This window comes from Tachypleus tridentatus, chromosome 12 (assembly GCF_004210375.1).
Source record: "Tachypleus tridentatus isolate NWPU-2018 chromosome 12, ASM421037v1, whole genome shotgun sequence".
Taxonomy (NCBI): Eukaryota; Metazoa; Arthropoda; class Merostomata; order Xiphosura; family Limulidae; genus Tachypleus; species Tachypleus tridentatus.
In genome coordinates, this window is record NC_134836.1 from 18,835,252 (window position 1) to 18,857,342 (window position 22,091).

General features: G+C 30.0%; 1 protein-coding gene across 10 annotated transcripts in view; it reads right to left on the reverse strand.

Moving 5' to 3' along the window:
• Positions 1-22,091, reverse strand: part of LOC143235060 (uncharacterized) — a 58,064-nt gene that overhangs the window by 13,496 nt on the left and 22,477 nt on the right. For 9 of the 10 annotated variants that reach the window (XM_076472833.1, XM_076472828.1, XM_076472830.1 and 6 more), the window contains 6 exons: positions 10,197-15,348; positions 9,068-9,219; positions 6,368-6,524; positions 3,262-3,459; positions 1,436-1,507; positions 135-203 (listed from right to left, as the gene is read on the reverse strand). In XM_076472833.1, the coding sequence (XP_076328948.1) occupies positions 135-203; positions 1,436-1,507; positions 3,262-3,459; positions 6,368-6,524; positions 9,068-9,219; positions 10,197-15,179 (5,631 nt within the window). In that variant the 5' untranslated portion in view covers positions 15,180-15,348. Of the gene's footprint in view, positions 1-134; positions 204-1,435; positions 1,508-3,261; positions 3,460-6,367; positions 6,525-9,067; positions 9,220-10,196; positions 15,349-18,077; positions 18,159-22,091 lie in introns of those variants that run through there. The other variant, XM_076472834.1, reaches the window with a different exon arrangement.

Sequence of the window (22,091 nt, forward strand, 5' to 3'; positions counted from 1 at the left end):
TTGTGTAACAGACATACTATGAAACTTACATAATAAAACTATAAAAAACATGGCACACACACAAACACAACTTCTTTAAACATATGTAGCAAAAACAGATTTATACTTGTATAAAAGTTCAACACTTTACTAACCAATATAAACCACCGAGGCTGCATTATTTTTCTAGACAGTTTCATGAGTTCACCTTCTTTTATAAAAACCTGAAAGACAAAATTTAATAACGTACAAAAAGCATTCATTTTTCACATGATAAAATCCCTTGTATGAATATAAAACTATATGCCAGTTGAATAAAATAGTAAGGCAATTAATTGAATAATTTTATTTTAAAGTTAACCGTTATGGTTTGTATTTAAAAATATAAAAAAAAAACTATAAAGTAAATTACAGTTTATTCTTCATATATGTATTTAAGATAATCTAAGTTACCCGTTTTATTTTTTCATAAGCTTCAAAAATACACTTTGCTTTCTAAACATAGTATATATTAAAATGTAACAGCAATAACAGAATAGTAAAGCCAATTTCTAAGACATTTTTTTTTGAAACTCAAAATGACACAGATGTTACATATCTTAGTTACTCAAAATAAGGAAATTCATAACTAGGAAGAGAACACTAGATAATTAATGTCAATACACACAAAAAAAGGGTAGAATACCATTCAGTTTGATTTAAAAGCACACAGGGTTAGAGTATGAGAAAGTACTTCTTTTAAAAATTTTCTATTTAGTTATGACAAAAAAATTGAGTAATTAACATTACTAGAGAAGAAGTGCACAACACTTCATCCTTTTATGCCATCATTTTTCTAAATGTACCAATGAACACCAAGTTAAAGTTGTGATTAGTGTAAGTATGACATTTTAATTATCCAAAACATGAAACAATATTTATCCTCAGGTCAATAGTTGTGTGCATTTTTTTACTACTAAGTAGCAAACCTGTTCTCACCTAAAGATTTATAGAATTTGACTATCAGCACCACTAGGAATTTCAATATGACTTGTTATATTTATGGTATACTATAAATCAGTAAGACAGCTTACTTCACTTGTAGTATTAAGTTAGAGGTAACATTATGGAAAAGTTGTTGTTTTTTTTCTGAACAGATGAGACACTTTTGTATGCCAGTGAAGACAGCTTTATGTGTTACTCTAGATATGTATGCTGCAGGTTCATAACCTAGAAGGTAGACAGTTCTTACTTCTACATATGTTCTTTGTTGTTAAGTGCAATAACATACTTTGGGCTAATTGCATTGTGCCCACTGCAGAATATCAAACCTTGGATTTTAATTTTATAAATGTTAAGCTTACTGACAACTCATGAGATGACTTCTGTGAACAAGGTCTCAGCATATAAATATTATGTACACTACATGCGTCATAACATTCCACTTGTACACACTTCAATATATCACATTCCTTACCCTTCCAGGCCGAATTACTTCATGATGACCAAATATTCTGTTCTGTATGGTGATTAGCTTACTGAGGTTGTCCTGTAAATAAATTACATCATTATTTACTTCAAGTCGCAAGCTACATGCAACTATCAAATTATTACACAAAAAGTTCTAAATGCTGAATTTATTTTTAATCTTTTTAACAAATGGATGGTAATTAGCAATGACTAACTGACAAGAAAAAATTATGTAGTTCTACTTTTTTTTGTCAGTTGATAATATAATCTAGGTATGATTATGAACATTCAGAATAACTGTAAATAACAGTCAAAACACATTTTTAGTTAACCTTTTTCATTAATCTAATGTATCTTACGTAGGCTTTCTTTTATGAATGGTCTCACTAATTTGAAGTGTGTTCTTTTAACAGTATTTCACTAGTCTGTGTTCTTGATACGTATATGTTGTTCTTTTAAGAATGGTATACAAAGCACTCTTACTTTGTACAAATGTACATTTATCTATTAAGTAAATATATTATTAAAACATAAAATAAACTTGTTTATTCTATCACATTTTACAACCTTTTATTCATTTCCTACTTTATATTAGCTCATATGTGATGTCTTTTATAACCTTTAAATAAATGACTTGTTAATATACTGCTTAAGTTTTGTGATTCAGATACTGCAGTGTTTTTTGTCTTATAACACTCAGGGTAAAGAACTGACAAAAAAAACACAGGTTGTAATCGTTCATTTCCTAAGTAAAAATGAAACAAACTACAGCAATAATGGTTGTTTGGAATTAAGCACAAAGCTGCACAATGGGCTATCTATTTGTGCTTTGCCCAGCACGGGTACTGAAATAGAGTTTCTAGAATTGTAAGCCCAAGTAGTAATGCATAGAATTAAATGGAATATTTATGGTGTTTTAATTAGTTTTTTTAATGTGATTTGTAGATTATTAGAGAATCTGTTATGAGCAGTTATGGATCCACAAGCAATTAGAAGTATAAACAATTTATAAAAGTGTATTTAAAAACGTGATATGGTTTATATAGACCTAATAATTAATGCCAGAGTTAAATTATTCAGAACATATAGAAAAATCTGACCACAAATGTATAAAAAACTACAACATTTATCTTATTTATTCTAACATTCTAAAATTATTATTGCAGGCAATTTTCTGGGCTTTCAGCAAACAATATCAGACATTGGTTTTGATGTACATTCCTTTACTCATTATTAACAATCTAAAATACTTTCAACATTTGGATGACATGCATTCATTAACATTCATGTTATTTGTAACATGAAATTTATAAATAAATATCAGTAATATTTGTTAATTTCAAAAGATTATAATTTCAACAACTGTAAGGAAGGAAATTTTCAAATAAACTATAATATTCATATCTGTAAAGCTTTTGAAAAACTGGAAGCAATTCTGTTAATTCAAAGCCATATTGTCTGTAACACATGAAAAAAAAATTAAAATGATGTGACACAGTTATTATAAAATTGTAAATTCAGTTCTATCACATCTTCAGCTGTAGGAAATACATACACAAAAGAAAACTAATTTTATGAATGAACACTTTCTCAAAATACTGGAGTGTGATGGTGTAACTTATGTTTAGTTTTAATTTTACTAAATCTCCCTTTCCTTGACTACCTGAAGAAATCCATTTTAATTTAATAGAAAAATATTTGTACTTTGGTATACACTATCATTCACAAAGAAAAGTAAATAATGACTAAAACTTTTCATAAGATATTATTAACATTCTTAAATGTTTCAATATGTGCAATTTCCAATGGAGCCAAATAAACAATATTTTGCACCTCTTGCTTCATCATTTCATTTGCATGATCAGCAACTTGACTCATGATCTCCAAGGCTGCAACTGTATCTTCATAATCAGGAGAATCTGCATGTAAATGGTGTAAGTAATCTTGCAGCAAAAGTCGGTATTGTGGAATACGCTGGACAGGTTTAAGCATATAATGGTTCAGAGACAGTTTCTGGCAACGAGGATTCATCTGCAAAAATATAACCAACATTTCTTTACAATAATAGAAATGAAGTACAAATTAGGGCAACAAAGTAAAATAAAAATAGACAACCAAGAAATGTTTATCATTAGTTGCTTTACAGTCAACTTTTGCATGAATGTACCAATTAGAAAACATCCAAACACTTGACAAGTTCATACACCTTACAATATGTTGAAAATCCTAATGTTAAAAAAAATGACATAAAAATTTCCAATGTATTGCACAAAGTTAACACAACATACTCAACTTCTGTGTGTGTATATACAAGTATGTTTTGTTGAAATGATTTTGGAGTCTCACCACATTTGTATGACCTGTCTTGTCACATCTAATTATCTGCTCTCTTTGATGGCTGTGCAAATCAAAAGGCTTAGCTCCCACTGCAAATGGGCTCTATCATATGTTACAATGTGAAAAGCACATCACTACTCCCTGCAAGTTTTGTTTTCATTAATCTTATGTGTATGGTCAAATAATGATGTTGTCCAAGTTACATTAAAAAATTAATCAAACTACTTTATTATTCATGTATGTCAATAAGTTTGGCAGCAAAAGATATTTTATAATTTAAACTTTTACATTATCTAGGTTTAATTTCTTACTTTCAAATGTAAATATTTAAATATATTCTGAATATGCACCACTCAGGATCACATGATTTTGTGGCATTATGACTTCTTATCAATACGTTTTTCTTCTTCCTTACATGAGCATCAGAGAGTTCAATCAAAAATAAATGCAAGTTATGTATATGTTGCCAAAACAAAATATAAGATTTCTACTTTTTACCTTATTGAATTACAGAGATATCATTGTATTTGTTCAACCAACACTGACATGCCCCTCTCCTTTCCTCTGTCTCTCAAGAAATGCCTATAACTTTATAACCAATTGGAAGAACAATTCTTATACTATGCAAGTCATACAACTGTTCAGTTTGACTTCTGAAAGCTGACAATTCAATGTAAGATTAACAAAATAAGTTGCTACAGAAAGTAATGAAATTTTTAATCTATTTGATGTAAAATCAAAAGCCTTATATTAGTTTCTGGACATTCTACACTGGTGTTTGATGTATTTATTGTGTTCTAAAATGTATAACTGAAAGCTACACGAATTATTATTTGGTAAGCAATACAGTATGAAGATATAGTCTTATCAAAGAATGTTTTTGAGTACAAATAATCTTATAAACCAAAGTATGTGGTAAATTTCTTGTTTTATATGTATATGTTTTAATAAAATGTAAAAATTAGAAATTATGTTACATAAGGATACTTAGATAATTAAATAAAAACTTTACCTTCAACAATATACACACGTGTGATGAATAGTGCAAGATGAATGAACATAACTTAATACTTCATTGTAAACTGACTATTCTATCACTGGGTTACTTATAGCTTTGTTAGGCTAGTGAAACATAATTTAAAGAGCAATAAAACAATAAATATAAATTAAAACAGAGGTTAACTGTTATAAACCTGAAGCTGTTTAGATAAATAATTGTCTATTACAATTTGTAGTCATTCTAGGGAAAAAAGAAATTGATTTTATATCATAGTTTTTAGCATTTGCTAAGAATAATTCTGCTATACATGGTTTCATAGTAAAGAAAATAAGAATAATAACTAAAGTATAAGTATAATGTTTTACTGAAAAAAATTATTTATTTGGAAGATTTTAGAAGTTCTATAAATATAATATGAAAACTGCATCATAAAAAGAAATTTTTTCTTCTGAAAATTAAAATAACATTGCACTTAGACTAGTCAGTCTGAATTATAATGGCTTGGTAAATTCACAGATAAATCTTTAGTAAAACTATTTTACTGAAAATTAATGTCATTTGCATATAACATACTTGTAATGTTCACTAAAAGCCTGTCAAACTTTGTAGTGATACACTTATTGTATTTGAAGTTATAGTAAACATTGCTATATATAACTTCACATAAATTGGATTGCACAAATAATATTGCCATTCACATGCAATTAATCATCTAATGTACCAGAATGGTGTTTTCATACTGCCAGTTTCAACAGTCCAATCCCATAGATACTCATAGGCATATTTAAAAAAAAAAAAAAAAATTGTATATCTGTTTTACTCTCTAGCTGCTTGGTATAAGTGACAGTTGAATGAATATAATGTTGAAGGAACTTGTGTGCATGTCACTTTGTACAACTTCTCCAGAAGGAAATTATTCCTATGTTTTGTACTGTTAGTTGGGAACTATAGATTACTTTTGCCACTTTATTTATCATGACTGTATTACAGTTCTGGATGGTCCTGGTGTTGTAAGGTGATCCATATTCCTTTGGTTTACTAAGATATTAAGTTCTGAGAATTCTAAGTCTAAATATATGTTCATGATATGAATGTATGAATATTCTGCATCAGAAAGGGTTATTACATTCCTTTTCACAAAATAATCAGTTTTTGGTAGCATTACACTACCTACTAAATACCAAGAAATGTATTTCTAATAGATTCCCTTCTATTGTAACTTTATGTTGACTTTGAAAGTCACATGACTTATTTTTTTAGTATACTGAATATTATTTTAATATACTCAGCCCTCTTTGTTTATAGAGTCCAATGATTATTCATTAAAGTTACTTAGAACTGATTCAAAGCAAAAAAACAACAAACTACAGACTAGATGGGAATCAAATTATGACATAATATTTATCCTACCAGGTAAACTAGGATCTAACAGTTATGAATAATAAGTCAATAAGCTGAAATGCATAACTGAAATTTTGAAAGTAAATATTACATTACATACATATGCAAATATATACAGATACATTATTTATAAATAACACACAACTTTGGAAGATATTCAAAGTTTAAGTTACATTTAGATTCCTTTGCTTCTTTTCTTACCTCAAATTCTTTTACTACTTGAGAAAACAATGGATACTTCTTCTTACACTCCTCAAATAAATTTATTGTTGATTCAAAATCTCTGATGTATGCAGAGTAAAGTTTCAAAAATGGGCCAAGGGTGACAAGAATATCTGATATCCTTCCAATTTCAGGCCTACAAATTAAAGTTAAATTCTTTAGTTTTCTAGCTAGAAATAGCTAAATCTTAATATAAAAACATGATCTAAATTTATAATTGACAAACAATTCTTACTGAATATCATGTAACGGAATTGTTTGGCTTATAACTGTGAGTCACTTTGAGAAAAAGATTGGAAAGGAATCATTTCAACATTCGGATTAACTCACATTGTTAAATTCATTAAAGGCAAGTAAGGGTTCTTCACAATATATTTCATTAATCTGGTGTAAGAAACATATCTTTTTTTGTGTAGTGGCTGTTTAGTTGTTGTTGTTCAAAAAATATTAAACACCAGGAACTACATTAGAGCTACATCACAGTACCTTCAAACTGTCCTTAAAATGTTACTCTTAAATATCAACTCACAAGCATTTCTCGTCAAGAGCTTGGCATTTGCCATGATCTTAAATTAGAGTATCTTAGTTAGCTACAACAGTGAATAAAAAAACCACAAAGATATGCCTGGTGACTTTAAACTGTCATCTAAGGACAAACTTTCTGATATCATAATAACTCATATACTGACATAAATGTAACATCCTTTCTGAAAATGACTCTTCCACAAACAACAAATTATTATCAATGAAAATTTTCATTTTATTAAATTTAAGGAACTTACAGTAACATTTTAAATCCTCTTAGGAAATTATTTCATACTGTTCTGTATGTGCAAAAAATAACATATCTGGGTATAATGCTACCATTGGATGTTTTATCTATTTATAGTGCTGTAACCCGTTTTTAATGTTTCACCAGTTAAATGTCAACAATACACTTTATCAAACTGAAAGGTTTTTATAGCTCATTTATTTCCTGAGAATACACAATAACTGTTTGTTAATATCCTTTCAATTTTCAAGAATCTAAAGCTTAGAGGTTTCATGTAATATTCTCTAAAGCACGGTTTACAGAATTGTTTGTTAACTTATGATGCATCTTTTTTAATATAACATAAATTATTATATTGAATTTCACTGAATGACTGCTGTGTAGCACATTAACAATTTACCATGAATGGGTGTAGCTTAACAAAAGTTAGATAAGTACACAAAGCCAAAAGATCAGTCATTTATAACAATTTTAACAGCTTTCAAATTTTTCAGTCGAACTTGACTTTCTATTCAAATGCAGGAGGAGGACAAGTCTGCAATTTTCCACCCTCTGAGTAAATAATGAAGCAGGATCTTTACTGTGAAATCCCAGACTAACTAGTTACAAGATGAAGAGTAATATGTAAGATCTCAAGCTTTGATGACGTACAGAAAAAGAAGCAGAAACAGTGCTGTAAGATTCAGGTTTTGATCAAATACAGAAGCAGGAAAAGTATTGTTATGTTGGCTATTACCAAGTACTGTAACAACAGCAAGGAAGATTTTAGACATTGACCTAATCCATATACAGGATAAGTACAGTAACATTTCAGACTTTCACCATTTACACATGCAATGAAAGTTCTGTACTATTCCATACTTTCAGAGAATGAATAAGCAAGAGAAATACTGTAACTTTCCAGGCTTTTACCAAGTACAGATACAATAAAAGTGCTATAATATTCCAGACTAAAAGCTAGTACAAAAGCAGAATGATTACTGTACAATTACAGAATTTAATCAAACATAAAAGCAGGAAGAATGCTGCACTATTCTAGGCTTTACTGAATACAAAAGAAGAGAAAATTTCCAACTGATTGTTAAAACAGGGGATAATACCCTTGTTCATAAAGAAACAGGAAAGCTTTAATGTTGTTTTCCTACATCCAAAAGTTTTTAGCTTTTTGTAAAATTTGATTTAAATCAATAAACTAGTTCTACTACTAAAAACAATAGAACAGGTTTAGAAAACCTTGCTTTGATTTTAAAATAAAGTGAAAAGTTAATAATAAAGATGATTAAAAAAAAGTGAAAAGTTAATAATAAAGACAGTAAAAAATAGTGAAAAGTTAATAATAAAGATGATTAAAAAAGTAAAAGTTAATAATAAAGATGATAAAAAATGAAAAGTTAATAATAAAGATGATAAAAAAGTGAAAGTTAATAATAAAGATGATAAAAGTGAAAAGTTAATAATAAAGATGATAAAAAGTGAAAAGTTAATAATAAAGATGATAAAAAGTGAAAAGATAATAACAAAGATGACAAAAATGTGAAAAGTTAATAATAAATACATTACAAAAATGAAAAGTTAATGATAAAGTGAAAAGTTAATAATAAATATAATAAAAAACATGAAAAGTTAATAATAAAAACAATAAAAAATGTGAAAAGTTAATAATAAAGATGATTAAAAAAATTAAAAGTTAATACTAAATACAATAAAAAAGTGAAAAGTGAATAATTAAGACAATAATCTACATTAAGATGTTATTTTTATTTCTTTATACATTATTTTAATGAGCTGTCAATTTCCTTTTTGGCACTTAAACACAATACAAACTTAACAGACCAAAATCATTATACTGAACCCAAGATTAAGGCTTTAAGTAATGGTTCTCAATACCTGATATAACCCTTACTTACCAATGTTCAATTCTTTCTTGTAGCTCTCTTAGTAGGTTTTCATTCAGATTTTGAAGCTGAGGGAAGTATTTTAGTAATTGATTGAGAGTTTCCTCTGGAATAATAGATGTACCTTGGTCTCTTTCTGCTTCTCCAACAGCTCTTCTGAAGCCCTAAGCAACAAGAATCATACACATTACTGAATCTTAAAAATAAAATGTTCATTGCTACTCTTCCTGACAATAATGAGTTACAAATACATGCTGGCCTGAGTAGCTGCACAGTATTAAATCTGTGATAAAATTATCTAGTAACTTAATTCATAATTTATATACACTTCCATGTTTATATATATCCAGTGATTCTGTTCAGACACATTCAAATGCTTTTTATTTACTCGACTAAGGTAACTTTGGTTTATTTAAAATATATCTGTATTTTCATGACATATTTAAATATTATGATCACTGAACCAATTATTCAGTTATTCCATTAATAGCATGACTGTATATATATATTCTACTAGATCACTTATCAAAAATGTTTTATTTGCACCTTAAAAGAACAGAATGCCTATAGCAAAATAATTAATCATGCACTTTGTTCAGAAACATTACTTCCACACACAGTGTTAATGTGAATATTTATCACCCATGATTATGATCCTAAATATTGTGTTTATATTCTTGGCTTTAAATAATTACACAAATATTTATGACACTACTACTTTCCCATGAATTTACAGAGTATATGAACTTAAAGATTCCTCTTGTTTTTAGCGCAAGTTTATTAGCTATAAAATCTACCAATACATGGTGACACAACAAATTCAGCATATACACATGTGCATAAAACACTTGGACATAGGTAAATGTACACTTGCATGTATAACAACAAGTGAATCACTAAAAACGTAACTAAATGCCATAATCATATGATGCATGACTTTTATGTAGTAGTATCTATTGTTTAGAATTTACAAAAAACACATAAACATTCTTATTAAACAATTGTAACCTTTAAAAGTCAGAAACTTATTTTCCTTTAAAACATTTTCCTTAAGTCATAATATGAAACTTACAGCTGTATTCCAAATGTTTCAGATAATTTTACATTTCAAAACTAAAAATAAAACAAATAATTCAATTACTTCATTCAGTAGTCTGAGTACGTCAACAAATAATTTCTCTGATGTCATGATCTCCTGTGCAATGTAAAATACTTGTCTTTTCTTCTTCTGTGCAGCAGTTTCTTCCACATCTGGAGTCAGTGATACGATCTCTTCATCAGTGTCTTCAGAAGATTCTTCTTGCCAGCTAATTTCTGAGGTGGAAGATCTGCTACTCTGCAGAAGCTTTTCTTTCTCTTTTGTAGCTTCTACACCAGAAACAGGAATTTGCTGTGAAGCTCTGATTTTAGGTTTGCCGTGCTGGAAAACTAGGCGTGTTCTTTCTTGTCCCCTCTCATCATACCTATTTTTTAATTCTCCTATTTCTCCCCCTCCTTTCTTTTTGTGCCTTTCTAGAATAAGTTTTAATTCTTTTTGAAGATCTTGAGTAAGCTCATCTGTGTCTTCTGATTCACTCTGTTCAAAAGTTCTTTTCTTTAAGGGAAGAAGACCATCTACTGGAACTGTTTGTACTGACTTTTCTGTAAAATCAGGAGACTGCATAACTAGCTGTTGTTCCCTAGAACATTTGGCCTTTGTTCCAGTACTTGGTAATTCATTTTCTGGTACACTAGAACAAAACTGTAAATATCCGTTCTGTTCATCTTCCTGACTCAAACTTTTTTTTTCTAAATCTTTTTGTTTTATTTCATTATGAGCTATAATGAAATGCTGCTTATCTTTAAAACTGGCAGAATCACAACTTTCTTCAAATTTATCTAATAAACCACTGTCAATCTCCTCTGCACTGGTAGGAAGATTACTTGCATCACACCATTTTGTTTTTCTCTTGTTCTGCAAAGATTGAATTTTATCCCTCTCTTCCTCTGTACTAGGTGACATTTGCCTCTCAACTGGTTCTATAGGGATAGCAGATTGTTGGCTGTAAAATACACTGTTGGCTACTTTAACCATATCGTTCTCCATTCCCAAAGTTGTCTTAATTTCATCATCCATTTCTGTCAAGTAATGTTGGCGAATATTATCATTTTTGTTATGAATGTTTGGCTCACTTGACATATCAGGTAAATTGGCATTTTCATCTACTTGAGGTACCAGCATACTTCTTTGATCCTCTAAAATAACTTTAGAAACATTATTTTCTACTCGTCCTGATAGTTTAGACTCCATTTTACTGTGCTCTTTCTTTGACTCTGAATGACTTATTTTTGTACTTTCTTTATCATTCAAAACTTGTTCACTTCCCACAGACTCTGGCACTATTTTGTACTGATTAACTTCACATTCACCTAGGCTTTTCAAGTCAGTGCTTCCAACCCAACTGTCTTTCTGGTTATTTGATTCCTTAAAACCTGATGAGTCATTATAGCAAGTACGAGTCATGCTTATGTTTTCACTACATGTATCCTCACCCTGAGGAGAAAGCCCTTTTGACTTAGAACGTGGAGGAGGAGGGGGTGGGGGTAGTGGACGGAACTTCATTTTTTGATAACCCTCAAACTTTTTATCAATTTCAACTGAAGAATTTGATTTGTTCTTAACAATGGATTCTTTCTGAACCTGAGTATAGACTGCTTTAACTCTGATAACAGTTGAGGAAGATATTCTTTCTCGATCAGCTTTTCTTTTCCTGATGTCACATTCATCTAATGATTGGCTGCGAGAAGTTTTTCTTTCATTCTTCCAAATTGGAGTCACAATTTCTACCGTTCTTGACCGTTTACGTTTTATTCTTGGAGGGGGTCTTGGTTGTTTCTCTGTTACAGTGACTGGTGCCTTTGAAGTATTTGGTGAAATGCATCTATCTTTAGGAGAGTTCTGGATTTCTTCATAGTAATTTAATTTTCTTCTGAGAGAATTATAATCTGGTAGGGGTGGTCTTGGAGGTTTAGAAGGTTCTGAAATTTCTTGATTAAGTGAACCTTTTGAAATATTCTTATTCATGGTCAAAGTACTTTCAGCCTCACTCTTATCTGTTGATGGAATTTTAAAATTCATCTCCATATCTTCACTATTTAGTATGTTTTCTACTTCTTTGTTCTCTTTTTCCCAAGTATCTCTCTCTTTTCTTTCTTGTTCAGGTGAACTCAAGTTTTCTGGTTTTCTCAATGAGAATGTTTTGGCTTTATCATCTAGATCTTTTATAGAACAGATTACTTTCTTTCCTCCAGTATTTAAGGGTGACTCATCAAGAAAATAATTACTGTTGTTTTTTTTTAGGGTCACATCTTCCTGAGAATTCTTGCTTTCAGCTGTAAAAGGCTTAACTTCAGTTCTGATCTCAGGGCTTTGTTGTGATGGGCCCTTGCTATCAACTCTAAAAGGTTTAACTTCTGTTCTCATTTCAGGACTCTGTGGTGTTGTACTATTTACCTCATGTTTAGTATCTATCTCATTCATTTGCTTAATCTTTGGTGGAGGAGGACGCTGGGGTGGTGTTTTCTTTTCTGAAAAAGAAAGAGGAAGTGTGGAAGCCTTTACAATGGGGGATGGAACCCTTTGAAAACTTTCCAGAAATGGACTTTTTAAAACAGGCAACATGACTGTATGAGGTCTCTTTTTTATTCTTCCACTTGATGTTCTATATGTCCTCCACTTTACACCATCTTCAAAGTTTACTTGATTCACCAGAGCTTCACCTGAAGATTTTTCATCAGCAAAGGTAACAGATTTATCTTTCCTTAGAAAGGTTTCTTTATGAACTGCCCTAGGAGATAAGTTTAGAGCACCAACTGCCAAAGAAGTTTCCTTTGATTTTTGTAATAACCCACTGTTATCATCCTTTACATCTTCAGTAAAATTTATGGCTTCAGGTAAATGACTTGTTGCCTCCAACTTATCAGAAGTTGTGGCATCTGTCTGTGGAGTCATAAGTGTATCACAAACAGTTTGTGGACTAAAGGGTTGAGGAGGTCGTATAGGTTTGAAACCTTTTGATGTAGGAGTGTTTGGTCTTTCATTCTGTTGTTTACTTATTGGACTAAATGGATGTTTGGCTTTAGTTGTAATGTTAGGTGGCTTTGCCAGCTTTTGTGATGGACTAATTGGTCTTACTTTGTTTATAGGAGATGTTGGTTGTTTTGCATTACTGGAAGGACTAACTTGTCTTTGTGTCTTACTTAAAGAGCTGTTTGGTCTTGCAGTTTTATGTACTGAGGAAACAGATCTCCCTTGCTTGTTTATGCTACTGGCTTTCTTGCCTGGGCTCACAGGTCTTGGTGGATGAGTTTTAGTTTTTATTTCATTATTGAAAACTTGAAGTGATCTTTGTGAAGAAAGTCCAAGTCTTTTAGGACGTGGAGGAACAGCCGGTTTTGGAACAGCATAATATGTTTCTTGCATTAATCCACCCTGTTGAGCTGATTTGCTCTCTTCAGTTGAACTTCTTTCTTCCATTTGCTTATCCTGAAAAACAGGTTTTGCTTGTTTATTAAAACAGATGGATTCTTTCATATCTTCAGGATATAGTCCTTTTTCTGTAAGATCAACATCTGAAAACTCTCTGCAACTTTCAACTGATTTTCTTTCTTCTGTTAGATTATCACAGCTTGTCATTTCTTTGACATTTACAGCAGATCCTTCTTTATCTTCTCTTAACCTATCAACACAGTTAACATCTTGTACAGCTTTAGCTAGTTTTTCTTCTTCTTCAGATAAAGATTTTTCATTTGTTACTTCTTCCTTGGGCTTATGTAACTGTTCCTGAACATCTTCATTTTGTGTGTAAGTTATATCAGTGCTAGGAATAGCCTTCTCTTCAGAAGAAATCTTACTCTCATTTTGTTCCATAAAAGACTTTTTGTGAACAAAATATTTAGCTACATGCTTTACTCTTTGAGACTTACTTCTTGCTGGAGGGACAGGTCTAACAGAAATCCCTAAATCATTAGTAGCAGCTTCTGTAGAAGCTGATAAAAATTGTGTTTTTGTTACCTCAGATTTCTCTTGAGCAAGTTGTTTTAGAGTCTTTATTTCAGAATACATTTTTGTTATATACTCAGTTGGTCCTAGAAATACTTTTGAACTTGTGTTCATAGTTTTTCCCTTTAAACTACTTGTGTCTTCCCTTTGATCATGCTTAGTTTCACACTCTGTTTTTAAACCCTCACTATTTGCCCGAGACAATTTTGAGGGTGAATGTGAAGATGTTTTTCCAAGCATAGGTTTAAAAAATTTGTCTTTAAAATTTGTTTTAAAAGAAAGTTTTGGGAAAATCCTCGATTCTTGAAGTCCTGAAGATCCTGAGATCTGGGGTTCATTTTCTCTCTCTTGTGGTAAAATTGTTTTTTCTGAAGCAGGAGCTTCTTTCTGAGTATTGGGCTCATCAGGAATTTCATATAGACCATTATCTGAATAGTCTGCTTCACTACTATCATGCTTCCTCACTGTGATAAATTGATATAGGTCAACATTAGGATAATCACTTGATACCTCACTTCCACTGTCATCAATAAATTGAATAATCCCTTTGCAAACTGGAATATCATCACCAAAGCTTCTTGGTCGAGGTCTTTGAGTTCGTTTTTCTCGAAATCGTACTTCATTTTCATGTGCTTCTCTCGAAACAGATGCTTTTGCTATAGCTTCAGGTGTAGGCTTAGGGGGTTTAACAGGGGGAATTTTTTTTTCTGAATGATGTGACACCAGATCTAAAGCTTTTCTTTGAAAAACGTAAGCCAATCTTGTACAACAAGCTTCATCACTAGATTCTGGTTCTTCGTTCCTTTTTGAAACACTCTTTGGAAGTCTTGTGGTCAAATTGTGGTAAAATCGTTTGTGAGGTGCTTCCCAAGATGAAGTTGGTGCATTGTTAGACACATCTTGTACATCTACATGTTTGTTTACACACTGTTTTTCCCCACCTGTTTTTGCTGCAGCTTCTGCTGTCTCCTTATCTTTTTCTATTTCAAGAGGTTCAATCATTCCAGACAAACGTTCTTCACTTTTTCCTGTGTTTGGTGACTGATGGTCTTTGTTTGTATCATTAGCACCACTTACAGCCATTTCATGAAGGGCTATACTATAGACTGTTAACAAGAAAACTGTGTTTGCAAGTTGTTCAGTTATCTTTGGGTTTAAAGATATTTCTGTTATATGAAGATTCTAAGATGAACAACAGAAAGGAGATTTTGAAAGGATCTTTGAGGTAACAGCCCTACTGGCTGTTGCTGGCCTACAAAAAAAGAAAAAAAAATCAAAGTTATAACATTTACACTGAATTCTTAAAGTCAGATATGTTAAAGTTGGTCAATGGAACAGTTAACATTTTCAAAAATATGTTATTTACTTTCACTTATTTTTTTTAATCCATCAAGTAATATCCAACCAAAAAGCTATATTAAACATTTTTCACAGAATTAGTGGGAACTTCCACAAAAATTTTCAATCATATATTTACGAAATCAAATGATATATCATATAAAACAAAAAATGTAATAAAGTATAATGTTGCATTCAAAATATTATGGCACAATATAGTTGTATGTGCATTTATATGACATTTAAAGTTATACATTTTATATACATTATTTGATTGTGATAATTTCAAAACATACAATGTAATGAAAATATTGATTATGTGATTTTTATTTAGTTAATACTGCAAACTTAAATAGCTGAAGGTTCTTTACTGCATTAGATTATCATTTTTATATACACAGGAAGAGTTTCCATAACCATGTTTTGATGAAACTTGATCAAGTTTGAGTGATGTTCCATAAACACACACAAGCTCCAAAACAAATTACTTGATAGGTTATTTTTTGTAAAGCTAGTTCCAGATTTTACTATACTAATTAATGTTTCATACTGTTAGCATGTTACAAAACATAGTCTAGCTTTATTTATTTATGTTCTAAAATTCATATTTGAACTAGTCTGTTGTTGTTGTATGGAGACAACCTATTCATTTTTTTATATTTGGGAAAGAGACAAGCTCTACTTTTCTTGATATGTGTTGCATTTAGGAATTATTGTGAAAATTAGTGTTCAGTGTTTTAACTTTTCTAATAACTATGGGATAAACCGTCAAGTTTTAAAGATCATTGATCATAAAACATTCTAATGAAAGTCTCGTACATAAAAACATAGTCACAGATAACAATTTAACTTGTAATCCTTATTCCATAGATATACAGACAGTAATCTATGTGAGATTTTAAAAGAAACTGATTTAGGGCATAAAATTCACTAGCTCTAATCTCTGTTATTAAACATAATCTTATTTATACAGTGAGAAAAGACTAACAATATTCTTTATATAGTCTTTTTAAAAAGACAGATTCTGAAATTGAATGTATATTCTTAAAGGATATGTGCATGGTTTTATAAGCTTTGTATTTGAAGAAATTTATTCAAGTTTGAGGAACCTCACAACTTTATTTTACTACAGTCAACGGTCATAACTGAAACAAATAATGTAACACTTGATACCTTCCAAATGAAGCAATGGTTTATTTAAAATCGTTTATTGAGCCCAAATGAATATCAGTATGAAGAATGTATTAGATCTATGGATTAATTAGTTGTATGTGTGATACATATGTAGACTTGTTAAATAGTAGCATTTCTTTAAATATTATCTATCTTGAATATATTAGGTTGAGGAATAATTTGTGAGCGTTTTTAAATAATTTCATTCAAGCATTACATGCAAGACTATACAATACGTCAATGCATGAACACATTACACCCAAAACATTTATTATGATACTTTATTTCATGTAATACCTAGGTATATAGTATGCATTGTTTTAAACGAAATTGCAAGAAATTAAATGTGAAAAGCAGATGGTGTCGAAAATGCTCGATTTTGTCCACTTGACATTTCATTTAATGAGCTGAAAATGAAAGCAAAAATTAAAGACATATGAAAATCAAACACACCATCTATTAGAGCAAAAAATTATCTACCAAATGACATGAAATATTTTGCGAAAGCATTTCATTTATGAATATATTTTTTTAACTTGAAAAAAACGCTCACAAATTATTCCTCAACCCAATAGTTCTTAACTTCTCACAGACAAACAGGACATGACCCAACATTTTACATGGTACCATCTGATAAATATGGAATGAGTAATTAATTCATTTAACTTGTATGTTTAGTCTGAAATCATCATGAACAATGCTTTAGGTTCCTATAAATCTAAGCCATTAATCTACTCAATATAACTTTTATTTCTAGCAGATCATATTTCTACTGGTTTTATTTTTAAAAAAACTTGATATAATTTTGACAACCATGCAGAGAATATAAAGCATGTTTAAAAACATAGAAATGATAATCTTAAAAGTTGTTTTTTGAAAAATAAACAAGAATCACCTGTAATTAGGATTCGTAATGTGTTTTTAGAATACCACAATAATGTTTAAAAATGTCAGCATGGTTTACTGAATGCATTTCAATACACTATTAAAGTGCTTGAAGAACTTAATATTATTTAAATGTTTACAAAAGTTAGCATGCTTTATTAAATGCATTTCACTTCATTATTATAAAAAATGCATAAATTCTTAATATTAATTCCTTAAATAATGTATTAAAATGTTAGTATGCTTTACTGAATGCAATTAACTACATTATTACACAAATGCTTATAAAAGTTAATATTTCCTTAACAAGATTAACATGAGCCCTTACATCAGTTTGCAGAAACAAACACAGCCATATAATCAATTACGTGTTTTATTTTCTAGAGCCAACAAATAAAATCTTGAAACTCTTCCCAGTACTCTTAACCCTAAGACTATTACTGCCTTGCAACCTTTTGCACATCTAATTTTATAATAAGAGCAAAAAACACTAATTATTATACAAATAGGTTATTAATAATTACTATTCACAAAAAAAAGATTTTTGAGTTTATGAAATCTGAACAAGAACTATTATAAGCGTACCTCAGACTTGAGAAGCAAGCTACATTTACTGTTAAACAGTGCTCAAGAAAATACACACAAATGAAATTTGGTTCTAAATATAACTCCCAGAAGGCAACCAGTACATACCCATGCAGTGGGTGGCAAACCTCCCAAAACTATATGCGACCTACTCTTAGTTGTGCTGTTTGCACTGCAAATTAATATTGCTCAGCATGGTGGTAGAAGTAAGGAAATTAAATAAGCAGGCAAATTTAAAATAATTTTTGGGTTATTACAGTGAGACTTGAATTTTACTTTAGCAGAAAAAATAATAGCTATGAAATAAAAACTTAAGGCTGTAGAGAATTCTTTAATGTTTACTGGCAAGAAATGTATTTTACATCACATACATGTAGATTAAATTTGTGCTACACAGTTATGTGATATTAATGTATTTCATATCTAAAATCATATCATTCTTGTCCAGCAAGAATGGTTAAAGACTTGTATACTATTATCTTTAACTAGCTTGTATGTATTTTTCTTTAAATTATATAAAATCATCAGGAACCGAACTCTCAAACTTTGCAAGATAATTAATCACCTTGTGTATTTATTACATGTATATAAGAATAACAAATTGCAAAAACTGAACCATACCTTTATTAACTGAATTTGAGAAGAATACTCAGCAATAAAAAATTTTTTTTCTAAAAAGCAAACATGAAACAAGACAATTTAGAGATAAATTTACACACTCTTTGCCTCAATTTGAAAAATTTTTTTAGTAAATAGAATCAGCTCTACACCTATTGTTGCTTATTGTAAATTAACTATTAAAAATGCTCCTAAAACATGAAATGTGTAATTCCAGTGCTTCCATGTATTGACCTTCCAAAATAGTAAAACTGTTTCACTTGTAAAAGTAAAAACTTCCTTTAAAATTAAACTGAATGATATAACTGGTAAAAACTGTATAAAGTCACTATCCAGAATGTCTAAAAAAAACAAAAAACCAACACAGGTATATATGTGGCTTATCACAGATCCAACTACTTTCTGTAGATTAAAGCAAATATGTGAATACCATCAATGCGTGTCTCCCAGTTTTTCTTATAATGAATAATAAATTGGTTACTGAGGATTTTTTGTATCATCAATGAGCATTAATTAATTAATAAAAAAATGTATCATCAATTAACAATTTCAAATAATTATTGATAGCTTTTACAACCATAAATAAAGCAAAACATAATAAATCAAAATCAGTTTCTTAGTAACTATTTTATGTTTAGTAACCAAAGGTTAGAATGTTTTAAAAAGTTTGTACTGTGGAATTGTTACACCTATAGAAGTAACACTTGCATTCAAATGTTATACATCCAACACACATTATCTTGGAAAGAACTTTTTGAAGAACATATTTAATTTTTTCTTAAAGGTAAACCTGAGAAGCAACGTACAAACGTGAACACTATTTACAGACAATAAATATCTACCACATTTCAAAACAATATGCAATAATGTATGCAAATTTATAGATTGACAATAGTTTATTACATCACCTTCCAAATACTACTAGAGAGCAACTGAACTGAGCACTAAATGCTGAGTCCCTATTGTAGTAGTTAGCTAGCTGCCATACAAGACACAGAAAAAAAGATCCTTTACTGATCTAATCAGTGGACTTCTACTGTTCTGTGTCTTTGTTTTTCTGGTTACACCTTAGGGTACTTTGTTTTGCAGCAGTCTCAGTTTGCCTGAATGTCAATAAAGATTTTCCACAGCACTTGGTTCTGTTGTTGGCAGAAGGCTAGAGACAAACTACAAACTGGTTCTTTTTCATTTTTGTGTAATTTACATTAAGAAAAATTATTTGATCAGTCAAGTGCCCAACAAGGTTTATTGGTACAGGACATTTTGCCAATTCAGCCTTGCTTATAATCAATAACTATGCATCTCTGTGTTATCTCCCCCTCGAGTAACAGAGTACAGCAAAATATCCACTTCCCACAATGATTTGTCAATCCAGCCAGTGTATGCATGTGTCACCATCTGGTTCAATTTGCAGAACCAAACACTGTGTCAACTAATGACCTCATATTTCAGAGAACCACCTGCCCTAATAGTGCACAGAACTAGGCTCCGAGCGGTTTATCACTGGGACATATCTTATCAACAGATCAGTCCTATTTCAGCCTTGTACATATACTAAAACTAAACTTAACAAAATTAAGCTAACTTTATGAATCACTTTGATTCTCTAGTAATGTTAGAGTTACTAAAGAGAATAGCTTCAAACCCACAAACCAAACAAAACTACATAAGTTTTCTATACTTTATGCTAGTAGTAGCTAGAAAACTTGGTGATAATCTAAAGATATAGGTTGAACAAACATTCTATATTTATGTAAAACATCATAAAACAACCTTCTGTTGTGTCAAACATTATACGTACATAAAAGACTTGTGTTATGAGTTAAGGTAAAATCTTATTATTCAGTCTGACAAGAATAATTCAAGAGTTCATTAGTTGCCTTCCTTCTAGTATATCACTTCAGAATTAGGAATGGCTAATGCAGATAGCACTTGTATAATTTGCATAAAATTCAATAAAACAATGTTTGTACACTATCTCTTTTTTAGATAGTTTATCAGCATAACTTCATATCAAATTACAGCACTTTTAGGCTGTGGGTGCATTTTAAGAGTGAAATTGAATCCCTTACTGTGGATGGTAGGTGGTAAGGTGCTACTGACATCTGAATTTTCTGTGGTCATTAATTCAAAGTTAAGGAAGGTAGCAGATAAACGTATTAACTTGGCCATAAATAGAAAATAGCAGATATGGTATTTCTATTCAAATGCATTGAATAGAGCTTTGGGAGGTTCATACTTGTATTTGAATACTTTATTAGGTAAAAATTAACACGTGTTTTCAATTTTCCCCCTTGCTTATACTTTTACACAAGTTTGATATCTGTGTATTTTATTTTATGATTTACTCATATTTCATTGACTAATGTACCTATTTATTGTCTATTTCATGCAGTATCTTTCTACACACATTTAGAGTATCAAAAAAATCTAGGAATATAACTCCAAGTACAAATTATGCTTGGCATTGCAAAAGTTTCACAGATGTACTTTGTTGACATACTTTTTAAAAGTTTCAAGGTATTTTCTATTGGTAAATTTATTTACAATTATGCTTTAACCAAGAACCAATAACTAGATACAAGTTTTATTATGTACAGCATTTTTGTTTTCAACATACTTTAACAGAAAGGTTATTTTTTCAATAACATATCACAAACAGTATTTTCAATCACAGTATTAATAAGCAGGTTGATACTTTTGGTGAATATCTAAAAAGAGTCTCTACATTTACTAATGTATTTCTTTTTGCAAGTTGAAAATTTATCAACTGAAATACAAAAACCTTGTTAACTAGTTATGATTTATCCATTATACTATACTTTACAACAGATGCAAAAACTAAATTTCATTAATTTCAGCTACAGAAAATTATATAAAAGATAAGCTAATAAAACTTTTCATCAAATGTGTATGTTATCCTTTCTTCTTTTTCTCATTATTTTTGTCTTTTTAGAAAATTACTGAAGCCATATATATACTGAATGAATTAGCAGGGTATTGCAATGAAATTTTCTTTGGAAAATTTCTAATTATGAATTAAATAACTTCTAGAAAAATTTGTTTTATAAAAAAAGACTTGACAAAAAAAATTCTCAGTATACGTATAAATTAAAATACAGATTATTTTCAATTTGACTTTAATCAAAAGAAACATGAGCAACCCAATTTCCAACTTGGTTTCCATTAGAAAAATATTTAAAACTTGGTTTTCAATAATAACCTGAGAAAATATTTAAAAGCTTATTTTCAGTTTGGCTTTAACCAAAATAAATGTGTCTTCTAATTTTTAACTGGTTTTAAAAGCTTTCAACTACAGAAATATTTAACATTTGGTTTTATCACAAAATTTTAACTCCGAAAATATTTACCTATTTATCTTCAATTTGATTTAAC